Source organism: Podarcis muralis, chromosome 12 (genome assembly GCF_964188315.1).
Source record: "Podarcis muralis chromosome 12, rPodMur119.hap1.1, whole genome shotgun sequence".
In the NCBI taxonomy this organism is placed as follows: Eukaryota; Metazoa; Chordata; class Lepidosauria; order Squamata; family Lacertidae; genus Podarcis; species Podarcis muralis.
The window spans coordinates 8,198,943-8,221,380 of NC_135666.1; the positions used below are offsets into that span (position 1 = coordinate 8,198,943).

The following is a 22,438-nucleotide window of genomic DNA, read 5'->3' on the forward strand; positions in this document are numbered from 1 at the left end:
TCCACCATAATGACAAAGTAATAATAATTTATATGCTGCCCATCTGACTGGGTGGCCCCAGCCACTCTGGGCAGCTTTCAACAAATGGAAACATCAAACACAGGAAGGAGGAGAAGAAGAAGAGTTTGGATTGGATATCCCGCTTTATCACTACCCGAAGGAGTCTCAAAGTGGCTAACAATCTCCTTTCCTTTCTTCTCCCACAACAAACACTCTGTGAGGTGAGTGGGGCTGAGAGACTTCAGAGAAGTGTGACTGGCCCAAGGTCACCCAGCAGCTGCATGTGGAGGAGCAGGGAAGCGAACCCGGTTCCCCAGATTATGAGTCTACCGTTCTTAACCACTACACCACATTGGCTACATCCATAGCAAGCATCCCTACCATCTCCACCAAGAGTGTTCAGCCCTAGTTGTCCTCCTTAACATGGAACTGGGGGAGAGAGCCAGGAGAACATCCTCTGGGTCGTCTTCTACTCTGGAGGTTATCTGAGTGGCTCGGAAGCCCAACGTGATGGTGGGGACAATTCTCCATCCCCTTCCCCAGCTCAAAGCTTGGGAGAGCTGTAGCCCTTTCATGTACTGCTAGACTTCAGAGGAACTCAGTGCGCTCTGAATTCAGAGCATCCTGTCTTGAGAACCATCAGGGGGGAAAGGCTGGGTATAAATAAAAATAAACCCAACCACTGGGTTGATTCTCCAAATTCCATCCTTGGAAGGAGGACTGGACCGGAGCAGTTCCCTGTTATGCTGTGCTTCCGAGGTGACGCAAAACACATCTGAAACCCAGCAGAGCATTCTGTGTTCGTACATGGCAAGGGGATGTAGCTCAGCCTTGAAGATTCAGCTTCGCCAGCTGAAGGTCTGAGGTTCGAAACCCAGTGTCACCAACTCCTGCCCGAAACTTTGTAGAGTTTCTGCCAATCAGGCTAGACACTACTGAGCCAGTTGGACCAGTGGTTTGACTCAATAGAAGGTAACTTTCTGTGCCCTGTGCTATGACTACAAAAGTACTTTCCCCTCTTGCTCTGTCTTGCCCCGAATATAAGACTGAGGAGGTACTGAGGTGAAGGAAAGGAATGGCCTGCGGTGGACTTTGGGCTCTCAAATTTCAGCGGTGCCCTGCGTGATGCTAAAATTCAGTGCCACCCGCCTCTCGCGCTCCATTACAAAGCATTGTTGTGGCACCCCCTGCAGTACGGTGCCCATTGGCTAAAGGTAAAGGGGACCCCTGACCATTAGGTCCAGTCGTGACCGACTCTGGGGTTGCCACGCTCATCTCGCTTTATTGGCCAAGGGAGCTGGCGTACAGCTTCCGGGTCATGTGGCCAGCATGACTAAGCCACTTCTGGTGAACCAGAGCAGCGCACGGAAATGCCGTTTACCTTCCCACTGGAGCGGTACCTATTTATCTACTTGCACTTTGATGTGCTTTTAAACTGCTAGGTTGGCAGGAGCAGGGACTGAGCAACGGGAGCTCACCCCGTTGCAGGGATTCGAACCGCCAACCTTCTGATTGGCAAGTCCTAGGCTCTGTGGTTTAACCCACAGCACCACCCGCCCTGGTTGAGCGACCCTAAAACTGCATCTGCAAAGAAGCCACACGTAAATGTTTGAAACCACTCAACTGTGAGGCATTGGGGAGCAATTTGGAGTGTAGAAGCGGAGAGCAAGGAAAGAGTTAAGCCTTCCCTCTCCCAAGATGTCTTGCTCTCTGAAAGACCCCCTCCCAAAGCAGTTTTAATGAGGATGAGGATGCCAGGGTACTGTCACGCTTGCTCAAGACAGAGAGAGTGAGAGCCAGGGACTGCCATCTCCTGTTAAAAGGAACCGGTGACAGTGCGTTATTCAGGTGACAAGTCCTGTGTCATGAGCCACAGATGTGCCTTCATCCCTTTTTGACAAGAAGAACTTGTTTTCGCAAATCTTTCTTAACTCTCAAGGGGTGGGAGGGAGAGAAGAACTGCTTCCCTGAAAATAGATAGGCCTGAAGGTCACACACAGCAATATTTCATTTGGGTTTGGAACGTCTGAACCTCAAATGGAATGTTCTAGGAAGATGGCCAATATGGGTGGTTGCTGCTGCTGCTGCTGCTGTTTTCAACAGAGCTGGCCGACTTGTGGGCCCCAAGACATTCCTGGACTACAATGAGCAGCAGAAAAATCACACAGAGTGAGTTTCTCTTTATTACCAAACAGGATCCACAAAGGAGCGTCAGGCCTAATGAGCACAGCAACTCATCTTTGTCAGGGCTTGTTCCCATGAAGCAGTTGCAGAGACTAAAGGTCCCCACCACATTTACCTGTGTCTTCTCCTTTTCAGGCTTTCCCCCCAAGCAATCTGAGACTATGCCTATGTGAAGTTGACTTCTCCTCTGCCCTCTTCATGCCTCTTCTGGTTCTGGGAGACCAGGGAGGAGGGGAGCTTGTCGCAGCAGGAGGGGGAGACATCCATGTTTCCTCATCAGCCTGATTCATCTCTGCCTCTTGACCTCGCTTCCCACTATCCTGTTTCTGCTTCTGATTTTGGACTTCTCTCTGCCACAAACTCTCCCTGCTCACTAAACCCCGTTACCTTGTCAGCTTCTGATGCCTCCTATTCCCAGTCTTCTCCAGCGCCAAGGGCCTTCTGGCGGTTCCCTCATTGCGAGAAGCAAAGCTACAGGGAACCAGGCAGAGGGCCTTCTCGGTAGTGGCGCCCGCCCTGTGGAACGCCCTCCCATCAGATGTCAAAACGATAAACAACTACCTGACATTCAGAAGACATCTTAAGGCAGCCCTCTTCAGGGAAGTTTTTAATGTGTGACATATTAGTGTATTTTTGGTCTTTGTGGAAGCCGCCCAGAGTGGCTGGGGAAGCCCAGCCAGATGGGCGGGGTACAAATAATAAATTATTATTATTATTATCTGATCACTCACCCACCACCAGTCCCTGGACTCTGAGCCTTCTCCCCTTGGGGGTTCCCCAGCTAATTCTTCTCACCATTCCTTTGTGTCCAACCAGTCCATAACACACAACTCCCATCATCCCTCATCATGTGCCATGCTCTAGCTGGGACTTATGGGAGTTGTAGTTCAGCCAAAGTTGGATGGCCACAGGTTAGCCACCCCTGCTTTTAAAAATAGACAAAGCCACCAAATAATGTGGTGCCTCTTCTGCATCAAGTTCCTCTTGTTCCTTGGACTAGTTTCTATATATTTTGCTTCTTTTTTGTTCCAAGGCTTTGATTGATGTTACCGGAGCCGCCGGCCTCATGGGTAACAAGCCTGCTCATCGCTTTCAAAAGATCCCAGCCGTTGCCATGGAGACTCCAGGCCTGCTGTTGGTTATCAGGGAGGAACTGATAAGAAAAAAATGTAACACATGTTGGCGATTGTATCTGCGGATCAGTCCCACCTCACCAGCTGTCGGTCGGGATAGAAAATATTACTTTCATGATTTGCCCTCATCAAAGAAAAGAAAAAAAAAGAGGCCATTGATTCTGGCCTTGTCCTTCGAAAACTGAATTTCGGCCTGGTGTGAATGAACAGCCAAAGGGCAGGGACTGTCGTAATATTGATTTCTGCAAGCCACTCTGAGACCCATTTTTGGCTGAAGGGTGGGGTATAAATGCTGTACATATGCACATCCGTAAAGCAGCTGATGGGGTGATTTCTTCTTCTTCTTTGGCGATCCCTTGTAGCTGAGTAAGATTGTCTTCCATAAACACAGTTTTAACAGTGAGTCCATAAGTGACTGTGGAGGCCAGTTCTGGATCCACACGTCCTTCCACAGTGGGGATATTGGTTCCCGGGCAGGAGTTGATTATGGTGTGGATTTGCCAAGCGTGCCTTCCTCTTAACACGTTTCTCCCTTTCGTCCTGAATTTGAGTGTCTTCAAAGCCCATGAAACCTTTGGTAAAGGCTGTTCTCCAACTGGAGCGCTCGCAGGCCAGTGTTTCCCAGTTGTCGGTGTTTATACTACATTTTTAAAGATTTGCCTTGAGACAGTCTTTAAACCTATTTTGTTGACCACCAGCATTACGCTTTCCCTTTTTACATTAGGAATAGAGTAGTTGCTTTGGAAGCCGATCATCAGGCATCTGAACAACATGACCAGTCCAACGAAGTTGATGTTGAAGAATCATTGCTGGTGATATTTGCTTCTTCCAGTACACTGATATTAGTTTGCCTGTCTTCCCAAGTGATGTGTACCATTTTTGGAGACACCGTTGATGGAATTTTTCGAGGAGTTGGAGATGGTGTTTATAAGTGGTCCATGTTTCACAAGCATATAGTAAGGTTAGTAGTACCATAGCTTTGTAATCCCACCATCAGCAGCAGCAAAAGTATCATAGAATTGTAGAGTTGGAAGGGACTTCAACGGATCGTCTAATCCAACCCCCTGCAATGCAGGAATCTCAACAGATGGCCAGAAGCACCACGGTGGTCCATGTTCTGGTAAGCTCCTGATCAGGAACAAAGGAACCTGCTTTATACTGAGTCAGACCATTGGTCCATCTAGCTTAGTGTTGTCTGCACAGACTGGAAGTGATTCTCCAGGGTTTCAGGAGGAGTCTTCCCCAGTTCTACCTGGAGATGCTGGCGACTGAATCCAAGACCTTCTGTGGGCAAATCAGAAGCTCTACCACTGAGCTATGGCCTTTTCCAAGGACACTGGCCTTGGATTAATCCTAGGTCTTAGTGCAGTATTTCTCAAACTTGGGTCCCCAGCTGTTGCTGGACTACAACTCCCATCATCCCTAGCTAGCAGGACCAGTGGTCAGGGATGATGGGAGTTGTAGTCCAACAACAACGGTTTGAGAACCATTGTCTTAGTGTTTCAGGTATTGTCAGGATGCTGTCAGCAGCTCCCGGCTGGTTGCTCAGGAAAGTATAAAGGCAAGGAAAAGTTTCTTACAGTCCTTTTTATTTCTATTTTCACAGAGAGAGGCTATAGAACCCAGCCTCTTGAATAATGGCGTTGTCCCAAGTGAATCTCTACCCCTGTCTCTCCCACTTCCTCATTTGTGACTTCTACAGGTGCTGCTACATGCCCTCTGTCTTTGAGCTCTTTGCTCTCCTACTTTCAAGGCTCGCCGGGTTCTGGGAGATGGAGGGTCTGGAATGCTTTCTGATGACAATGTATCAGCCGGGTGTTTTTCCAGCTCTCCCAATATTTCCCAGCTTTCCCCCTCTTCTGCCTCTGAGCTGTGACCTCCCTCAAACCTCTGTTGTAAATCTATACTGTCTTCTTCTTCCTCCTCCCTGGAAGAGTCAGGATGGGGAGGTGGTCTCCACCATTCCTCCTCTGCCCAGTCCCTGACAGTTGTGTTGTTGCAGAATGTTTATGCCTGTGCACAGTTGTATCTTGCTTGGTTTGAGCACTCCAGGCCACCATACAAGGAGCAAAGCTCTCATTTGGCAAAAGTACGGCACAAGCACAACGAAGATTCGGGCAACGTTACCGTCATCGAAGTTCACCATTGTGAAGAGCGCTGGGCATTTGACGAAGACGACCTCGCCCACAAAGGCAGGCTTCCAACAGGTAATGTTATCCCACATCCCTGGGCATCCTGCAAAAAGGAGGAAAAAGGTCAAGTGATTAAAAGCGTTGCAGGCTGAGTCAAGTCGCCCCATTTGCTCTCCATATATGCCAGAGGTGAAGAACCATTCTCAGCCCAAGGACAACCTTCCAGGGCCACATACAAATAATGGAAGAGGCCATAGTGGTCAGAGTAATGAATGTAGACCCCACCTTTGCACAGCAAGCTAGTTTCTAAACACATTCACAAACTCCTCTCTGTCCTTCACCCAGGGAAGCAAGAGGAATTATCATAGTTCAAGGACACATTCCAGCCAGGATACAACACTCAAGGAAGACGCAAACCAGGGCCAGCAGGATGTGTGGCTGGGAATGGTGTGCTGCCTAGGGAGAGTCCCAAGGGCCGCATAAAGAGGGCTTGAAGGGCCGAATTCAGCCACTGCAGCTGAGGTTCTTCCCCACCCCTGTTTTTTACCGTAATTTCATTGCCCTTTCTCTACTGGCAAAACCCAAGGCTACTAAGAATGATGGACGGTTTGTTTGCTGAATTTGGAAATCACAATACAATAAAGAGCAACAACAACAAAACAAACAGTTGCAGGTCTCTCATGCTCTGTGATTACAGTATATTATTTCCATATGTCTGGAAAGAAGTATCAAGTGCGGAAATCAGAGAAGTAAAACAGCTATCAGATATAGCCTCTCCAAAGTTCAGGATGGGTCATGGGAGGTGACAAACCCTCGGGAGAAGCATTTAGGAATGTCAGGAATGGACACTGTACCATGTCAAATTGATTAGATGTCGTTTAGACCCTCTCTTTCTGGGTATCGTGCATTAATCATTCAATGAGAGTCAGCCACCCAATGCGCCCATACCAATTTGCAGTCGGAAAAACCAGGGGGAAGTTTTCCAGCTTCCAGCTATTATTGATATGGCTGCAACCAAGAGGTAGCGAAGAAGATATTTATGGAGGAGCCAGTGAAAACAGAAATAAGAGTTACAAAGGCTGTGTTGGGACCATCTGGTTCGCTATCTCAGATTTACAATCGAATCCCAAATGCCACAACCGCTCCATGTGGAGGTGGGAAGTCTGTTCTGAGCATCCCCTCCAGCATTCAGATGATAGGGATGGATTAACATGATTTAATTTTACCAGAGTGAGCTACCAGCAAGTGAATTAGATGCAGGCAGGGAGCATTGTGGGCAGTAATACTGAGAAACCTGGGTTTCCTAGCAGCAAGACACTTGACTGTCAGGACACAGTCAGGTAGCTGTCAGTACACGTAGAAGAAAGTCCTTCACGCAGCACATAATTAAAGCTTGGAACTATGGAAGAAGTGAGAGCCACCAATCTACAGGTAGGTGACTTTAAAAGAGAATTAGAGAAATTCATGGAGGAGAGGGCTATCAAAGGCGACTAGCCTTTATGGCTATGCTCTGCCTTCACAGACAGCAATGCTTCTGAATACCAGTTGATGTAAACCACAAAAGGCCACAAGTTGATGTTCTTAGCTGCAGCCAATCCTGGATCCCTGAGATCCAGTACATTTCCAAGCACAATTCAAAGTGTTGGTGCTGACCTTTAAAGCCCTAAATGGCCTTGGTCCAGTATACCTGAAGGAGCGTCTCCACCCCCATCATTCAGCCCAGACACTGAGGTCCAGTGCTGAGGGCCTTCTGGTGGTTCCCTCGCTGCGAGAAGCGAAGTTACAGGGAACCAGGCAGAGGGCCTTCTTGGTAGTGGCACCCGCCCTGTGGAACGCCCTCCCACCAGATGTCAAAGAGAAAAACTAGCAGATTTTTAGAAGACATCTGAAGGCATCCCTGTTTAGGGAAGCTTTTAATGTTTAATAGGTTATTGTATTTTGATGTTCCTTTGGAAGCCGCCTAGAGTGGCTGGGGAAGCCCAGCCAGATGTGTGGGGTATAAATAAATTATTATTATTATTATTATTATTATTATTATTATTATTATTATTAGTGTCAATATGCTGAAAATTTCCACTAGGGACTGTGAATGTACATCTGTCCCCTCCAATCTGGCCATGATCTGACATTGATCCGGGCCCTGAACTGAATCATGGGCCTTACACAGTTTTCACTTAGGTATTTGAAACCCAATTAAAAATGCAGTTGATGGAGGAGAGAGGAGGAGAAGCCGGCTGTCTGCAAAGGGTACTCTCGATGACTCTTCGTAAGCTCGTATATTGCCACGGGTTCTGTGAATAAGCTTCTCTATAGGTAAAGGGACCCCTGACCATTAGGTCCAGTCATGGCCGACTCCGGGGTTGTGGCGCTCATCTCACTTTATTGGCTGAGGGACCCGGCGTACAGCTTCTGGGTCATGTGGTTAGCATGACTAAGCCGCTTCTGGCAAACCAGAGCAGGGCATGGAAACGCCGTTTACCTTCCTGCCGGAGCGGTACCTATTTATCTACTTGCACTTTGACATGCTTTCGAACTGCTAGGTTGGCAGGAGCAACAGGAGCTCACCCCCTTGCGGGGATTAGAACCGCAGACCTTCCATTCAGCAAGTCCTAGGCTCTGTGGTTTAACCCACAGCGCCACCCTTGTCCTTAAGCTTCTCTATGCAGGAGTCTAATTTCATGCAGAAAAAAAACTGGTATGAAAGGAGGTTATTCTTATCATTACAGATGTTACACAAATGACAAATGCACAGATGTTGAAGAACGCATAATGGAAAAAGCGCATAATTGCAAACAAAAACAGTAAAAACAGGTTTTGAGATTGTTCTGGTCTGGGAGCTCTTTGAAGCGAGTAAGGCATTTAAAAAAACACATTGCCATAATATCTATTCCCTGGGCGCCTCTTCTTCAATGCATGAGTTTTCCATCAGGGCTATAACATAAAAGACAAGCTTTCGGTGCTACTATTAGAGGGGAGTGGGAATCCCCGGCCTTATTCCTTTATGGCGCTTCTGATCCGCTCTGCCTTATGCATACCAATCCTCCAAAATCCTGGTTTAATTAGGATAATTTAAAAAGTTGCTGCTGGAATGGGAGAGAAAATTGCAATTTGACACGTTCGGTTTGCCAGAGTGGTGCATGCTCTGGTTATCTCTTGCTTGGACTACTGCAATGCGCTCTACGTGGGGCTACCTTTGAAGGTGACCCGGAAACTACAATTAATCCAGAATGCGGCAGCTAGACTGGTGACTGGGAGCGGCCGCTGAGACCATATAACAGCGGTCTTGAAAGACCTACACTGGCTCCCAGTACGTTTACGAGCACAAGTCAAAGTTTTGGTGCTGACGTTTAAAGCCCTAAACGGCCTCGGTCCAGTATACCTGAAGGAGCATCTCCACCTCCATTGTTCAGCCCAGACACTGAGGTCAAGCGTCGAGTTACAAGGAACCAGGCAGAGGGCCTTCTCGGCGGTTCCACTCTGTGAGAAGCCAAGCTACAGGGAACCAGGCAGAGGGCCTTCTCGGTAGTGGCGCCCACCCTGTGGAACGCCCTCCCACCAGATGTCAAAGAGGAAAATAACTACCTGACATTTAGAAGACATCTAAAGGCAGTCCTGTTTAGGGAAGCTTTTAATGTTGAATAGGTTATTGTGTTTTAGTGTTTTGTTGGAAGCCACCCAGAGTGGCTGGGGGGACCCAGCCAGATGGGCAGGGTATAAATAATAAATTATATTATTATTATTATTATTATTATTATTATTATTATTATTATTATTGCATTCTCCCTGCCACCTTCATCAATAATGGGTCCTTGTGTATTGGTGAAACATGTCTGAATAGCAGGAGATTTTCCTGGAGATGCCGGGGATCAAATATGGGACCTTCTGCCTGGAAAGCAGACGCTCTACCACTGAGCTGTGGCCGCTTTCCTTATGACCTAAATTTCCTTCTATGCCCACTGGTAATGGACATGCAATCGCTTGTCAATACATCCCCACTAACATCTCTGGGACTGACTTCCAGATCATGCGCACGGAATCAGGTTGTGAGCATGCGTCCCTGTGAGTCAATGGTGCATTGAACACACGGGGAAACCGAAGAGGTAGCCAGCGCATTGCGTTTGCACCACATTTCTCTGCCAGCTTTAGGAACAGCGCTTTCTTCTCCCAGGCCCTTATTCATAAAGCTAACCCTTCACAACAGAAGTGTGAAAAGAGGCTCCTCTTTCAAGTCCTCTCAATAGCGTCTCAAAAGGTAACGCCGGCGCCAAGTCATTTACATAGCAAAATATTTCACACATGGGAAAATGGGTTTTTGAAAGGATGGGATCTCTTATCTGCAACTGGTTGCTTGCATTATTCCCGGCTGTTGGATAGTTTATTCTGAGCTCATGCATGGGGATGCAGTTTGCTTGTTATTGCTCTCGCTTTTAACAACAACAAAATAGGTAAAGGGTTTAAAACAACAACAACAACAACAACAACAACAACAACAACAACAACAACAACAACAACAACAACAAAACACAACCATGCAGAAGTTTTAATGGCTTCCAGTGCATTGGAGCTAGTTGATCAGGGTAGAGCGTTAAAAGGGAAATCGCAGAAGTGGGGGGAAAACTGGGGTGAGGTTCACTGGATACCAGTCTGATTTCCTTGGCAAATGTAAGAAGAGCCTGTCAGATCAGAGACCATGATGAAGTAAGGGTAGCGAAAATCACCTAAGAAGCTCAAATCATATACAATATGACAGACACCCTGCTTTGGAAATTAAACCAATGTCCAGACTTCAGCATTCAAAAACTTTACTTGCAGAAACTTATAATTGTAGATGAATTAAAACATAATATTTATAGTCACATACTTATCCAAACATGGGCTTACAGTCTGTTCTTTTAACTTCCGAACAACTGTATTTTCCTCTTTCCAGAGCTCAGCACTCAGCCTTCTGTATCTCAGTGAGGCCATGCTTTGCAGCTTCTATGAGAGATTTCCACGTTTAGAAACCTTCTGATCAGCAAGTCCTAGGCTCTGTGGTTTAACCCACAGTGCCACCCGCGTCCCATGGAGTATTTAGCCACTTGCCAAATGTGGCCACTTGCCTTGGTTTCTCCAAGGCCTGACATGAAAAACCCTGGTTGAGTCATGGCTGAGGGAAAAAGTCAGAGGTGACCAAGCTTCATGCCAACAGGTATGGAAACTTTCCATGTGTGGTTCTGACACGGCCTGGGTCTCTCACGCAGGAAGGGGGCAGACAGAGAGCTGAGAAGATGCGCGGTGAGAAGGTAACATTGAGAAAGGAAAGGTGTTGCTTTCAGGCAAGACCACAAACAGAGCCAGAAACACTGTTTGAAAACACAGGACATATTGAGACGGCTTTAACTGCAAAGCTTGGCTAATTAAATCGGGGGCTTGGGAAGGGCGGTGCGGAGAGGCAGGCAGGGCTCTTTTTGGCTCACACAAACTGTTCTCATCTCATCAAGAGTCTGCTCTTGGAACAACATTTACTATTCTCTTTGTGAGTCAGAGTGACTGCTCAGCTGAGTTTCCCAGAGCTGCGGCTTGTGTGCTGCCGTTATACAACACAGGCTTTCCAGAGGTGTTTGTCTGTGTATGAATGAATAAATAAAACACATCCATGTTCTGGACTGGGGAAAGATATGTCATGCAAATCATTTTTCAAAGGCTGTCATCTTTCATATCCAGCCGGAGGGTGGGAGGAAATGCAATTTAGGATTCCGTTGGCTCAGCGCTGCCACTGATCAAGACCCTTCTGAAATTCCAAGATCAAAATAAGATACCGTCTAATGAACTCCTCTCCAAATACAGGCATATTCTTTCTTGTATTTTTTTTTTAAAGTTGGGTAAATCATTGTATATTTATTTATTGGATTTATAGTCCACCTTGCCAACAAAGGTCCATATAGTTAAAGCTATGGTTTTCCCAGTAGTGATGTATGGAAGTGAGAGCTGGACCATAAAGAAGGCTGATTGCCGAAGAATGGATGGTTTTGAATTCTGGTGCTGGAGGAGACTCTTGAGAGTCTCATGGACTGCAAGAAGATCAAACCTCTCCATTCTGAAGGAAATCAGCCCTGAGTGCTCACTGGAAGGACAGATCATGAAGCTGAGGCTCCAATACTTTGGCCACCTCATGAGAAGAGAAGACTCCATGGAAAAGATCCTGATGCTGGGAAAGATGAAGGGCACAAGGAGAAGGGGACGACAGAGGACGAGATGGTTGGACAGTGTTCTCGAAGCTACCAGCATGAGTTTGACCAAACTGCGGGAGGCAGTGGAAGACAGGAGTGCCTGGCATGCTCTGGTCCATGGGGTCACGAAGAGTCGGACACGACTAAACGACTAAACAACAACAACAACAACAGCTCCTCCTCCTCCCATTTTTCAAAGGCTGTCATCTTTCATATCCAGCCGGAGGGGGGGGGGATGCAATTTGGGATTCCACTGGCTCAGCGCTGCCACTGATCAAGACCCTTCTTAAATTCCAAGATCAAAATAACATACCGTCTAATGAATTCCTCTCCAAATACAGGCATATTCTTTCTTGCCTTTTTAAAAAAGTTGGGTAAATCATTGTATATTTATTTATTGCACTTATAGTCCACCTTTTCTCCAAGAGCTCAAGGTGGCGTACTTGAACCCCCTCTTCTCATTTAATCGCTACAACAACCCTGTGAGGTAGGCCATGCTGACCTGGCCTACCCAAGGTCTCCTGATGATCTTCATAGCTGAATGGGGATTTGAACCCAGGTCCAAGTCTGACACTCTAACCACTACACCACACTGCCTTGTATATGTTGGGGTGGTGCCCTTAGTACAGCAGTAGAGCAATCCTTTGTAGGAAGAAGGTTCCACGTTTAATCCCAGCCATTTCCAATTAAAAGAGTCTCAGGTATCAGGACAGGGAATGACTCCTGCCAAGCATAGCCAAGGCATAAAGGTAAAGGTAAAGGGACCTCTGACCATTAGGTCCAGTCGTGACCAACTCTGGGGTTGCGGCGCTCATCTCACTTTATTGGCCGAGGGAGCCAGCATACAGCTTCCGGGTCATGTGGCCAGCATGACTAAGCCTCTTCTGGCAAACCTATTTATCTACTTGCACTTTGACGTGCTTTCGAACTGCTAGGTTGGCAGGAGCAGGGACCGAGCAACGGGAGCTCACCCCGTCGTGGGGATTCGAACCGCCGACCTTCTGATCGGCAAGTCCTAGGCTCTGTGGTTTAACCCACAGCGCCACCCGCGTCCCTACTCGTATGCATGGTAGGCACCATAAGAATCACCTCTAATTTCTTTCCTGTATGGGAGGGAAGGCTTATCGTAAGCTGGCGGCTGCTGTGATGCATTCATCCGTCACTGAAAAGCACTGTGCTTTGTATTTTTTACCAGTATGCAGATTTAATTGACTGTGGAATCGATTCCAGCTCATACAATTAATTGGTTTAAGTGGTTGAGTTTTAAGCTCTTCAGAAGCCAAAGAGGGTAAGCGGCCGGATGGTGGTGGTTGGTGAGAATAATGGCATCTCCCCTGTGTGCTACACATTTATATTTTTGGCAACAACAAAAAAAAGAGCCCCAGGAGAAGGATAGCACCAGAGCAGTTTGCAACTGGGCACAGTCTCCATTGGCCAGAAGGGCATTTCAGAAGCACATTCACTGAGCCAGTGTGGCATAGTGGTTAGAGTGTCAGACTAGGACCTGAGAGACCAGGGTTCAAATCCCGACTTGGCTATGAAGCTGACTGGGTGACCTTGGACCAGTCACTGCCTCTCGGCCTTACCTACCTCACAGGGTTGTGGGAATGAAATGAGGAGGGGGAGAACCTTGTGAACCACCTCAAGCTCTTGAAAGGTGGGATATAAATGCAATAAGTAAATGAGCAGAGAGCAGTTCCCATGGCAATGTGATTACCGACCCCACCCCCTGACCTCCACATGTTGACTAGGAGCTGTGGATTGAGACCCTGCATGTGCAGATGTGCACAGAAAACTCCTCAGCGTAGACAGGAACCCAAATTACACAGGGTTCCAGATTGTGTGGTGAAGATGTTGTCCACAGAGAAGCTCTCCATCTTGGCCACATGGGGCTGGTGGGCACAAAACCCTGTCTGTTTAATGAACAACTGGAGGTTACTTCTGAAAGTGGTCAGAGACTGTGCCTCTGGGTCCTTGTCTGCTTCTGCAACTGCTCGAGATCCATAGGAGAAGCTGGTACCACCACATCACAATTCAAAGTCAAGCAGGGAGCATTCAGGACCCTGGACAGCTCCAGTGCCTCCTGATGAAACAGCTAGGAGAGACATTGTCTCTGCTGGGAGCAAGTTCCACCTGTTGTCTACGTGGGGCTACCTTTGAAGGTGCCCCGGAAACTATAACTAATCCAGAATGCGGCAGCTAGACTGGTGACTGGGGGCGGCCACTGAGACCACATAACACCGGTCTTGAAAGACCTACATTGGCTCCCAGTACGTTTCCGAGCACAATTCAAAGTGTTGGTGCTGACCTTGAAAGCCCTAAACGGCCTCAGCCCAGTAGACTTGAAGGAGCGTCTCCACCTCCATCGTTCTGCCTGGACACTGAGGTCCAGCGCCGAGGGCCTTCTGGCGGTTCCCTCATTGCGAGAAGCAAAGCTACAAGGAACCAGGCAGAGGGCCTTCTCGGTAGTGGCGACCACCCTGTGGAACGCTCTCCCATCAAAGAGATAAAAAAAACTACCTGATATTCAGAAGACATCTGAAAGCAGCCCTGTTCAGGGAAGTTTTAAATGTGTGATGTTTTAGTGTATTTTTGGTCTTTGTTGGAAGCCGCCCAGAGTGGCTGGGGAAACCAAGCCAGATGGGTGGGGTACAAATAAATTATTATTATTATTATTATTATTATTATTATTATTATTATTATTATTATTATTTGCATCGTCTGTCTCATTGGATGAGCTTGTTGGCTCGCATCTCACCTTATTTTTGAAGCGTTTGGCTTCTGTAATGATGGGAAGACGAGAGGATAGTGACACAAGAATGTAAGAAGAGTCGGCTGGAGCAGCCCAATGGCTCATCTAGTCCAGCACCTTGTTCTCATAGGGGATGGTCAGATGCTTCAATGGCAAAACAGCAAGGAGGACCCAAACGCAAGAGCGGCGTCTCCTCCTGTGGTTTCCAGAAGCATTGAAGATGACTCAGAAACTTCAGTTGGTCCAAGATGCAGTGGACGTATTGTTGTCTGGGGTTCCTATCAAATCTTCCCAAACCCTTGTTTAAACATAGCTGCCTTGATTGTCGCTCCATTTCTGGGCCCATTTGAAGGTGTTGGTCTAAATGCCCCCAAATGCCTCTGGCCTCAGATCCCTCTTTCCTGCAGACCCTTTTGGCTGCTAAGATCAGTGTAGGACAGGGGTAGGCAAACTAAGACCCAGGGGGCAGATCCAGCCCAATTGCCTTCTCAATCCGGCCCGCGGACGGTCCAGGAATCAGCATGTTTTTACATGAGTAGAATGTGTCCTTTTATTTAAAATGCATCTCTGGGTTATTTGTGGGGCATAGGAATTGGTTCATTTTTTTTATATTCAAAATATAATCCAGCCCACCACATGGTCTGACGGACGGTGGACCGGCCCCCTGCTGAAAAAGGTTGCTGACCCCAGGTGTAGAATGACCTCTTGTTCACCCTGACTTTTGACACATGAGGTGTATATTTTAAAGACCCACGCCATTTTTTCAATTTAAGCTGTTTTAAATTGTTTTCTTTTTGTGTGAAATCATTTTTATTTGACTTTACAGATATAAACTTATAACATTCCAAACGCAGATCCATATATAGAGATTACTCTGACTTCCCCGCATCCCTTCCATAGGTCCTATTGTCCCATAGTATTTATTACATTGCAAGTTGGTTTCAAATCCTGCTAATGTTTCCACCTGCTTGCAGTGGTTTCCTAGATAAATTATATATTTTTTCCTATTCTTTTTTAAAGTTTTTGTCCTCTTGGTTCCTGAGTTTTCCAGTCAACTTTGCCATTTCAGAGTAGCCCATAAGCTTAGCTTGCCATTCCTCTCTGTTTTTAATTGTTTTCAATATTGTGCGGTATAGCGTTGTAACCCATCCCGGGACCTTAGGGTGAAGGTGGGTAACAACAACAACAACAACAACAACAACAACAACAACAACAACAACAACAACAACAACAACAACATTCTCAGTCTAGGTACAAAGCAAAGCAAACAAGCACTCATTTAGCTGCCCCAGTTTGGAAGAAGGTGAGTTATGAGCTCTTCAGAACTCCATCATATCCTTCTTAGTCTCTGGCTGATTAATTGTCTGCCTTAAAGGTAAAGGGACCCCTGACCATTAGGTCCAGTCGTGACCGACTCTGGGGTTGCGGCGCTCATCTCGCTTTATTGGCCGAGGGAGCCAGTGTACAGCTTCCAGGTCATGTGGCCAGCATGACTAAGCCGCTTCTGGAGAACCAGAGCAGTGCACAGAAACACCATTTACCTTCCAGCCAGAGCGCTACCTATTTATCTACTTGCACTTTGAGGTGCTTTCGAACTGCTAGGTTGGCAGGAGCAGGGACCGAGCAACGGGAGCTCACCCTGTCATGGGGATTCGAACCGCAGACCTTTTGATCAGCAAGTCCTAGGCTCTGTGGTTTAACCCACAGCGCCACCCGCGTCCCAATTGTCTGCCTTATAAGTGATCAAATAAAAGCAACTGGCGGCCAAAAACAACAACTTCCACAGCTTGTGGCTGCAAATTCCTTACGTTTGTTCTGTGGATCAATCTGCTGCTTGATTTCTCCTGAACTGATGCCTGCTCCGATCAATTTCATTGGTTTCCCCTTGGATTCTAGCACGTTGGAGAAAAAGTTCTCTCGATCCCCCTTCCCCACACAAAGGATCACATCAATTATCATGCGCAAACATGCACACGCTAAACTGCCTCTGGAAGATGAGGCGTCTGGCAACGTGCAAAGCAGAGCTGGTGATGGGCGATGCCCCTTCTGATGGCAATCAAGGCAAATGAGCTTTGTTGTTGTTCTAACATGAAAGTGAATAATAAACTCAGCAAAGGATGGGAGTATGCGCGTTTGGGGCAGTTGGGGAGAGAGATGACTGGCGATTGGGTTTTGCATTGCCAGGCGCTGTGGGAGAGACAATTTCACAGATGCGCGCTTTGGAAGGGGGGGGGACTCTTTTATGCTCATCAGCAAGATGGTGCCTCCCGGCTGCGCCACAGCGGCGAGGGAATGCTCCTCGCCTGGCCCTTTCATTGCAATGCCTCATCAATCTCCCGCCTTTCCCAAGCTTTCTTCAGCAAGCTGTTTTCATTTCCCCTGGCCCTGCTTGGAGTGTGGGGTGGAATGATTCACGCTGCATGCGCAACCCTGGCCCTTGCAGCTGGATACAGGCAGCTGATCAGGTGCTGGCAGGGGGAACTGAGGCAGGATGCTCCGTGGGGCCTCCGAGGAGTCTGCCTGCCTCCTCCCACTCAGCCGCCCTACAGCTGAGGGGGAGGCAATGGGCGGACTGTTCAGGGCAGCGCGGAGCCTGCGGGACCCAGGAGAGACACCCGCCATAATCAGAAACGAGAGTCCTAGCCAGGCTTCTTCTATGGGCAGTTAGCCCTGCCTTCTGCCTGTTACTTTTTGCTTGGGAAAGAATGAGAGGAATGGGGCTTCTCCCTTTTGGGTTTTCAAGCATGCAGATGCTAAAAAAAGCCCCCCAAGATGCTTTCCTACTAATTTTAACTTTGGATCTCAGCAACATATTCATGAGGGGGGAGTAGGGAAGGGAGGGGGAGAGAAATGCAATTCATTTCGCTTTTATAGGTGAGCTGACCCATTTCTCGCTTTCCAAACCAGTAGGCAAAGCGAAACACAGCCGTCCACACTTCTCTGAATTTTGTAATGCAATTCCTCCAGCCACGTAACGCACACACAAGAACACAGACACCGGGGTAAAAGTGTGCGGGAAAATGCAAAGACAAGTTAAGGCACCTTCCAAAACAATGCATTAGGCAAGGAGAAATTGCATTGCAATGTTGTGTGACTTCAATGTCAAAAATCCCTGGTAGAGGACAAGGATCCTTAGATCACTCTAGGGTTGTGCGCTCATCTCACTCTAGAGGCCGGGAGCCAGCACTGTCCGCAGACACTTCCAGGTCACGTGGCCAGCGTGACAAGCTGCATCTGGCGAGCCAGCGCAGCACACGGAAACGCCGTTTACCTTCCCGCTGGTAAGTGGTCCCTATTTATCTACTTGCACCCGGGGGTGCTTTCGAACTGCTAGGTTGGCAGGCGCTGGGACCGAACGACGGGAGCACACCCCACCGCGGGGATTCAAACCGCTGACCATGTGATCGGCAAGTCCTAGGCGCTGAGGTTTTACCCACAGCGCCACCCGCATCCCTTCCGAGATCACGTTAAGGGTAGCCAAATTCTATGTGATTGCCATAAAGCTTAGGGAACAAGCTGTGCTATCATAATGATTAAGGTTTTAAACGGTAATTTTAGGTTATATGCTAGTGACTAAGTTTTAATTTATATATTTTTTTAACTGTTGCTATATCTGAATTGTCCCTGTTATACCTAATTTCAAATTCAAATGTATCCCTATCATGTTTTATGACTTCCTTGATATTGTATGTGGGCTGGAACTGGTGTGTGACCGAAATAATAAAATTCATTCATTCAATGTTATGCGTGTTAGGCACAGAGGCATTCAATGTACGTATGAGTTGAAAGCCTCGTGAACAGCTCTTGAAAATAAATATGTAACCTGATGCGACAATGTGGAGACAGAAAGAGTGGAAAAATGAGAATCTGGGAGGAATGGAAATCGAAGGCCCTCTCATCATTGTGAAGCAAGGAAGTCACACTATATATGGAGGGGAGGGGTGGGCTAGACTCACAACTGGCCACCCTCCTGCCAATCACCAGATCTCATAGGGCATTGGGAGGGTTGTCATGTCAATCAGTGCCTGTAAAGACACCTGCTTCTTGGGAGAAAAGCAATGACAAACCTAGACAGCATCTTAAAAAGCAGAGACATCACCTTGCCAACAAAGGTCCGTATTGTTAAAGCCATGGTTTTCCCAGTAGTGATGTATGGAAGTGAGAGCTGGACCATAAAGAAGGCTGATCGCCAAAGAATGGATGCTTTCGAATTATGGCGCTGGAGGAGACTCTTGAGAGTCCCATGGACTGCAAGAAGATCAAACCTATCCATTCTGAAGGAAATCAGCCCTGAGTGCTCACTGGGAGGACAGATCCTGAAGCTGAGGCTCCAATACTTTGGCCACCTCATGGGAAGAGAAGACTCCCTAGAAAAGACCCTGATGTTGAGAAAGATGGAGGGGACAAGGAGAAGGGGACGACAGAGGATGAGATGGTTGGACAGTGTTCTTGAAGCTACCAGCATAAGTTTGACCAAACTGCGGGAGGCAGTGGAAGCCAGGAGTGCCTGGCGTGCTCTGGTCCATGGGGTCACGAAGAGTCGGGCATGACTAAATGACTAAACAACAACAACAAATTCTTAAGAAGAGTTTTGGATTGGATTTGATATCCCGCTTTATCACTACCCTAAGGAGTCTCAAAGCGGCTAACAATCTCCTTTCCCTTACTCCCTCACAACAAACTCTGAGTTGAGTGAGGCTGAGAGACTTCAGAGAAGTGTGACTAGCCCAAGGTCACCCGGCAGCTGCATGTGGAGGAGCAGGGAATCGAACCCGGTTCACCAGATTGCAAGACCACCGCTCTTAACCACTACACCACACTGGCCCTCTTACACTGCAGGGGTAATCCATTGGGTCTTTTCCTTGCTTTCTGTCACTCTGCAGCCTTTGTCCCCATGCAGAGGGACAAGGAAAGGTGCTGCGTTTAAAAGCGGCAGGATTTTTCCTACAAAAAGCGCTTGCATGTGTTCCTTCCCACTGCGGCTGGAATTTTGTGGCACCTGACGCCATATGTGATGTCAAGGTGTCAGAAAGGTGTGTGTGGCACCTAGGAAGTAGTTTGGCAGGCCAATTTCCAAGACCTGGTGGGCCAGATTAAACCCATGGTCCAGACATTCCCTGCCCCTGGTGTATGATGTGTGAATAATATTTCACTGTGAGATTATTATGCAAAAATGTTTGATTGGCAGAGTTTGCACTGAGCAGAAAATTCAAGTATCTTGTGAATGGCTTCTCTTCCTTTATATAACAACAACAACAACAACAACAACAACAACAACAACAACAACAACAACAATTTATTATTTATACCCTTCCCATCTGGCTGGGTTTCCCCAGCCACTCTGGGCAGCTTCCATCAAAATATTAAAATACAATACTCTATTAAACATTAAAAGCTTCCATAAACAGGGCTGCCTTCAGATGTCTTCTAAAAGTCTATTTGACACCTGGTGGGAGGGCGTTCCACAGGGTAGGTGCGACTACCGAGAAGGCCCTCTGCCTAGTTCCATGTAACCTCACTTCTCACAGTGAGGGAACCACCAGAAGGCCCTCGGCGCTGGACCTCAGTGTCCGGGCAGAACGATGGAGGTGGAGACGCTCCTTCAGGTATACTGGACCAAGGCGGTTTAGGGCTTTAAAGGTCAGCACCAACACTTTGAATTGTGCTCTGAAACGTACTGGGAGCCAGTGTAGGTCTTTCAGGAAAGGTGTTATATGGTCTCGGTGGCCGCTCCCAGTCACCAGTCTAGCTGCCGCGTTCTCTTTATAGGAAATAGGAAAAAGGTCCTATTGAGAGGTTCCCCTGCAATGACAAGGGAGGGTAACATTTGCATTCCAACAGCGTTTCTCCCTTCTCTGCCTCTGCCATTGACTCGAATGTTTTTTTATGCTTCGTTCTCTGCCAAAGACAAAACGAGCGAGCAGTGCCTTTCCCTCCTCTTCCAGCTGTCTCATTTAATCTGCCTTATTTCTTCGAGCTGCCAACAAGAAACCGATTACGAGGGTCCCAATCCAATAAGGACCTTCAGTCTGTATTGGACCTGAAACTGCTTTTACACATGAGATCGTGCTTGAATTCTTCTTTTTAAATAAATAAAAATAAAAAAGGTTTTTAATTGCTTTTAAAAGTGTTTGCGCCCATGAAATTGCAAAATTGCTCATGCGTTTTCCTTGTGAAATTGCTTCAAGATCTTTTGCGGAAAGGGATTCATATATGGAACTAAAGAAAGGAAATCTTTAAAGCAGGGGGAGCCTCCCCAAGTTGGGCTACAATTAAAATGCAATATAGCATAGGTACGACAATAAGACCATGAGAAGCCAGTCAAAATGAACCACAAACGTCCAGCACAAAGAAGATCAAACTACAGGACATAGTTGCAACAAAAGCCTTCTGCAGAACATATTGAAAAGTGGAAGTGTGTACATTTAGGAGGTCTGCTGCGCCTTTGTATTGCCAGTTTCACTCTGAACTTTGTAAGTCAAACCCCAACTCTTGAAGAATAAATAAATAAATAAATAAATAAATTTTTATTTATACCCTCCCCTTCCTGCTTCAGAAAACCAGGCTCAGGGTGGATAACAACAAATTTAAAACACTTAACTGATGCAACAAAAACAGCATAAAATACAGTATAAAATGTGAATAACAAGAAATTCAGAATTCAAAAATCAATTTAGGGGGGAAATCCATCCAATAAACATTAGATGATCACCAGGGCTAGCTGGCTAAATTAGTCCTATTTGGGCCAGCGAGGAGGCCAGGGGAGAATTAGCTGTGGGGTCCCAGAGCGGGTAATCTTCATAAAAAGGGGAGGGAGGGAAGGAAGGGGAATAAAAGATTAGGCTAAGTTCAAATTGAAATCCAGGCAGAATAGCTCAGTCTTACAGGCCCTGCAGAAGGAAGTTAAATTCTGTAGGGTCCTGGTATCCTGGGACAGAGCATTCCACCAGGTTGGAGCCATCACTGAGAAGGCTCTGGTGGAGGATAATCTGACTTCCTTAGGGCCCAGGACCTCTAAACTATGATTATTCATGGACCTTAAGGTCCTCTGCAGGGCATACCAGGAGAGGTGGTCCTGTAAATACAAAGGCCCTAAGCCACAAAGGGCTTTAAAGGTCAAAACCAGCACCTTAAACCTGACCCAATACTCCACCGGGAGCCAGTGCAAGAAGAGATTTGTAAAAGACAGGGGCATTAACCAGCATGTCCCCACCTACCTTCCAGTGTTTCCCAGTCATTCCTTCCTTTCCCAGTTCTGGAAAAACTGCAAGGGTGCGTGCTGAGTTTGGGTATGCCCTAAAAACGTACCTGGAGCCGATTCGTTCAGTGGCATTAAGGCGTTCAGCTTCCGTATGGTCTCCAAGCAGGCCTCTTGCTCCTTCCTGATGAAACAGTCTGAATGCATCGGAGCAGCCTGAAAAACGAAGAAGAAAAAGGCTCGTCTTAACCAACGGATGGTCTATTTTCACTCTCCTAGAGGAAGCCTGAACTCCAGTATTAGGGGGAGGGAGAGGCAAAGACACCTGTATTTAGAGAACAACATTATGCCAAGGGGAGTGGTATGTAGCTCAGTTGGTGTCAAGGATTGTGCTGAGGAGGGCTGAACTGAGTAGGAATGGTGGGAGCCTCCCCCTTCCCCCTCTTCCTGCTCTGGATCCTGGATCTTCCCAGGAGCTGGAGGGCAGTATAGATTTGGAACAGTGGCTTGCAGAGGGACGTAGTTCAGAAGGCAGAAGCTGGGAAATACTGGATGGGGAACAGCTAGGAGAAGAAGCACTGGGAGGGAGTTAACAGATTCACTGTCTCTGGAAAGCATTCACCCGCTCAGGCCAAGGTCAAGGAGAGCTGATAAGGTGGCAGCACAGAAAGCACAGTGATTGTGAGATCAGGTTACAAGACGCAGTAGTGACATGGGTGACTAGGGAGGAAGTGGGTGGAACCCTTAATTGGGAGCACCACCATTCCTAGGAATGGATTATTTGTTCTCTCGCTGTGATCATTAAAGTTTCTAACTGGTAAGAAGACTCC

At 47.2% G+C, this 22,438-nt stretch overlaps 1 protein-coding gene across 10 annotated transcripts in view; it reads right to left on the reverse strand.

Moving 5' to 3' along the window:
- Positions 1-22,438, reverse strand: part of ADCYAP1R1 (ADCYAP receptor type I) — a 138,856-nt gene that overhangs the window by 62,885 nt on the left and 53,533 nt on the right. For all 10 annotated transcript variants that reach the window (XM_028750780.2, XM_028750779.2, XM_028750783.2 and 7 more), the window contains exons 3-4: positions 21,719-21,824; positions 5,445-5,552 (exon numbers count right to left, since the gene is read on the reverse strand). In XM_028750780.2, the coding sequence (XP_028606613.2) occupies positions 5,445-5,552; positions 21,719-21,824 (214 nt within the window). The remainder of the gene's footprint in view (positions 1-5,444; positions 5,553-21,718; positions 21,825-22,438) is intronic.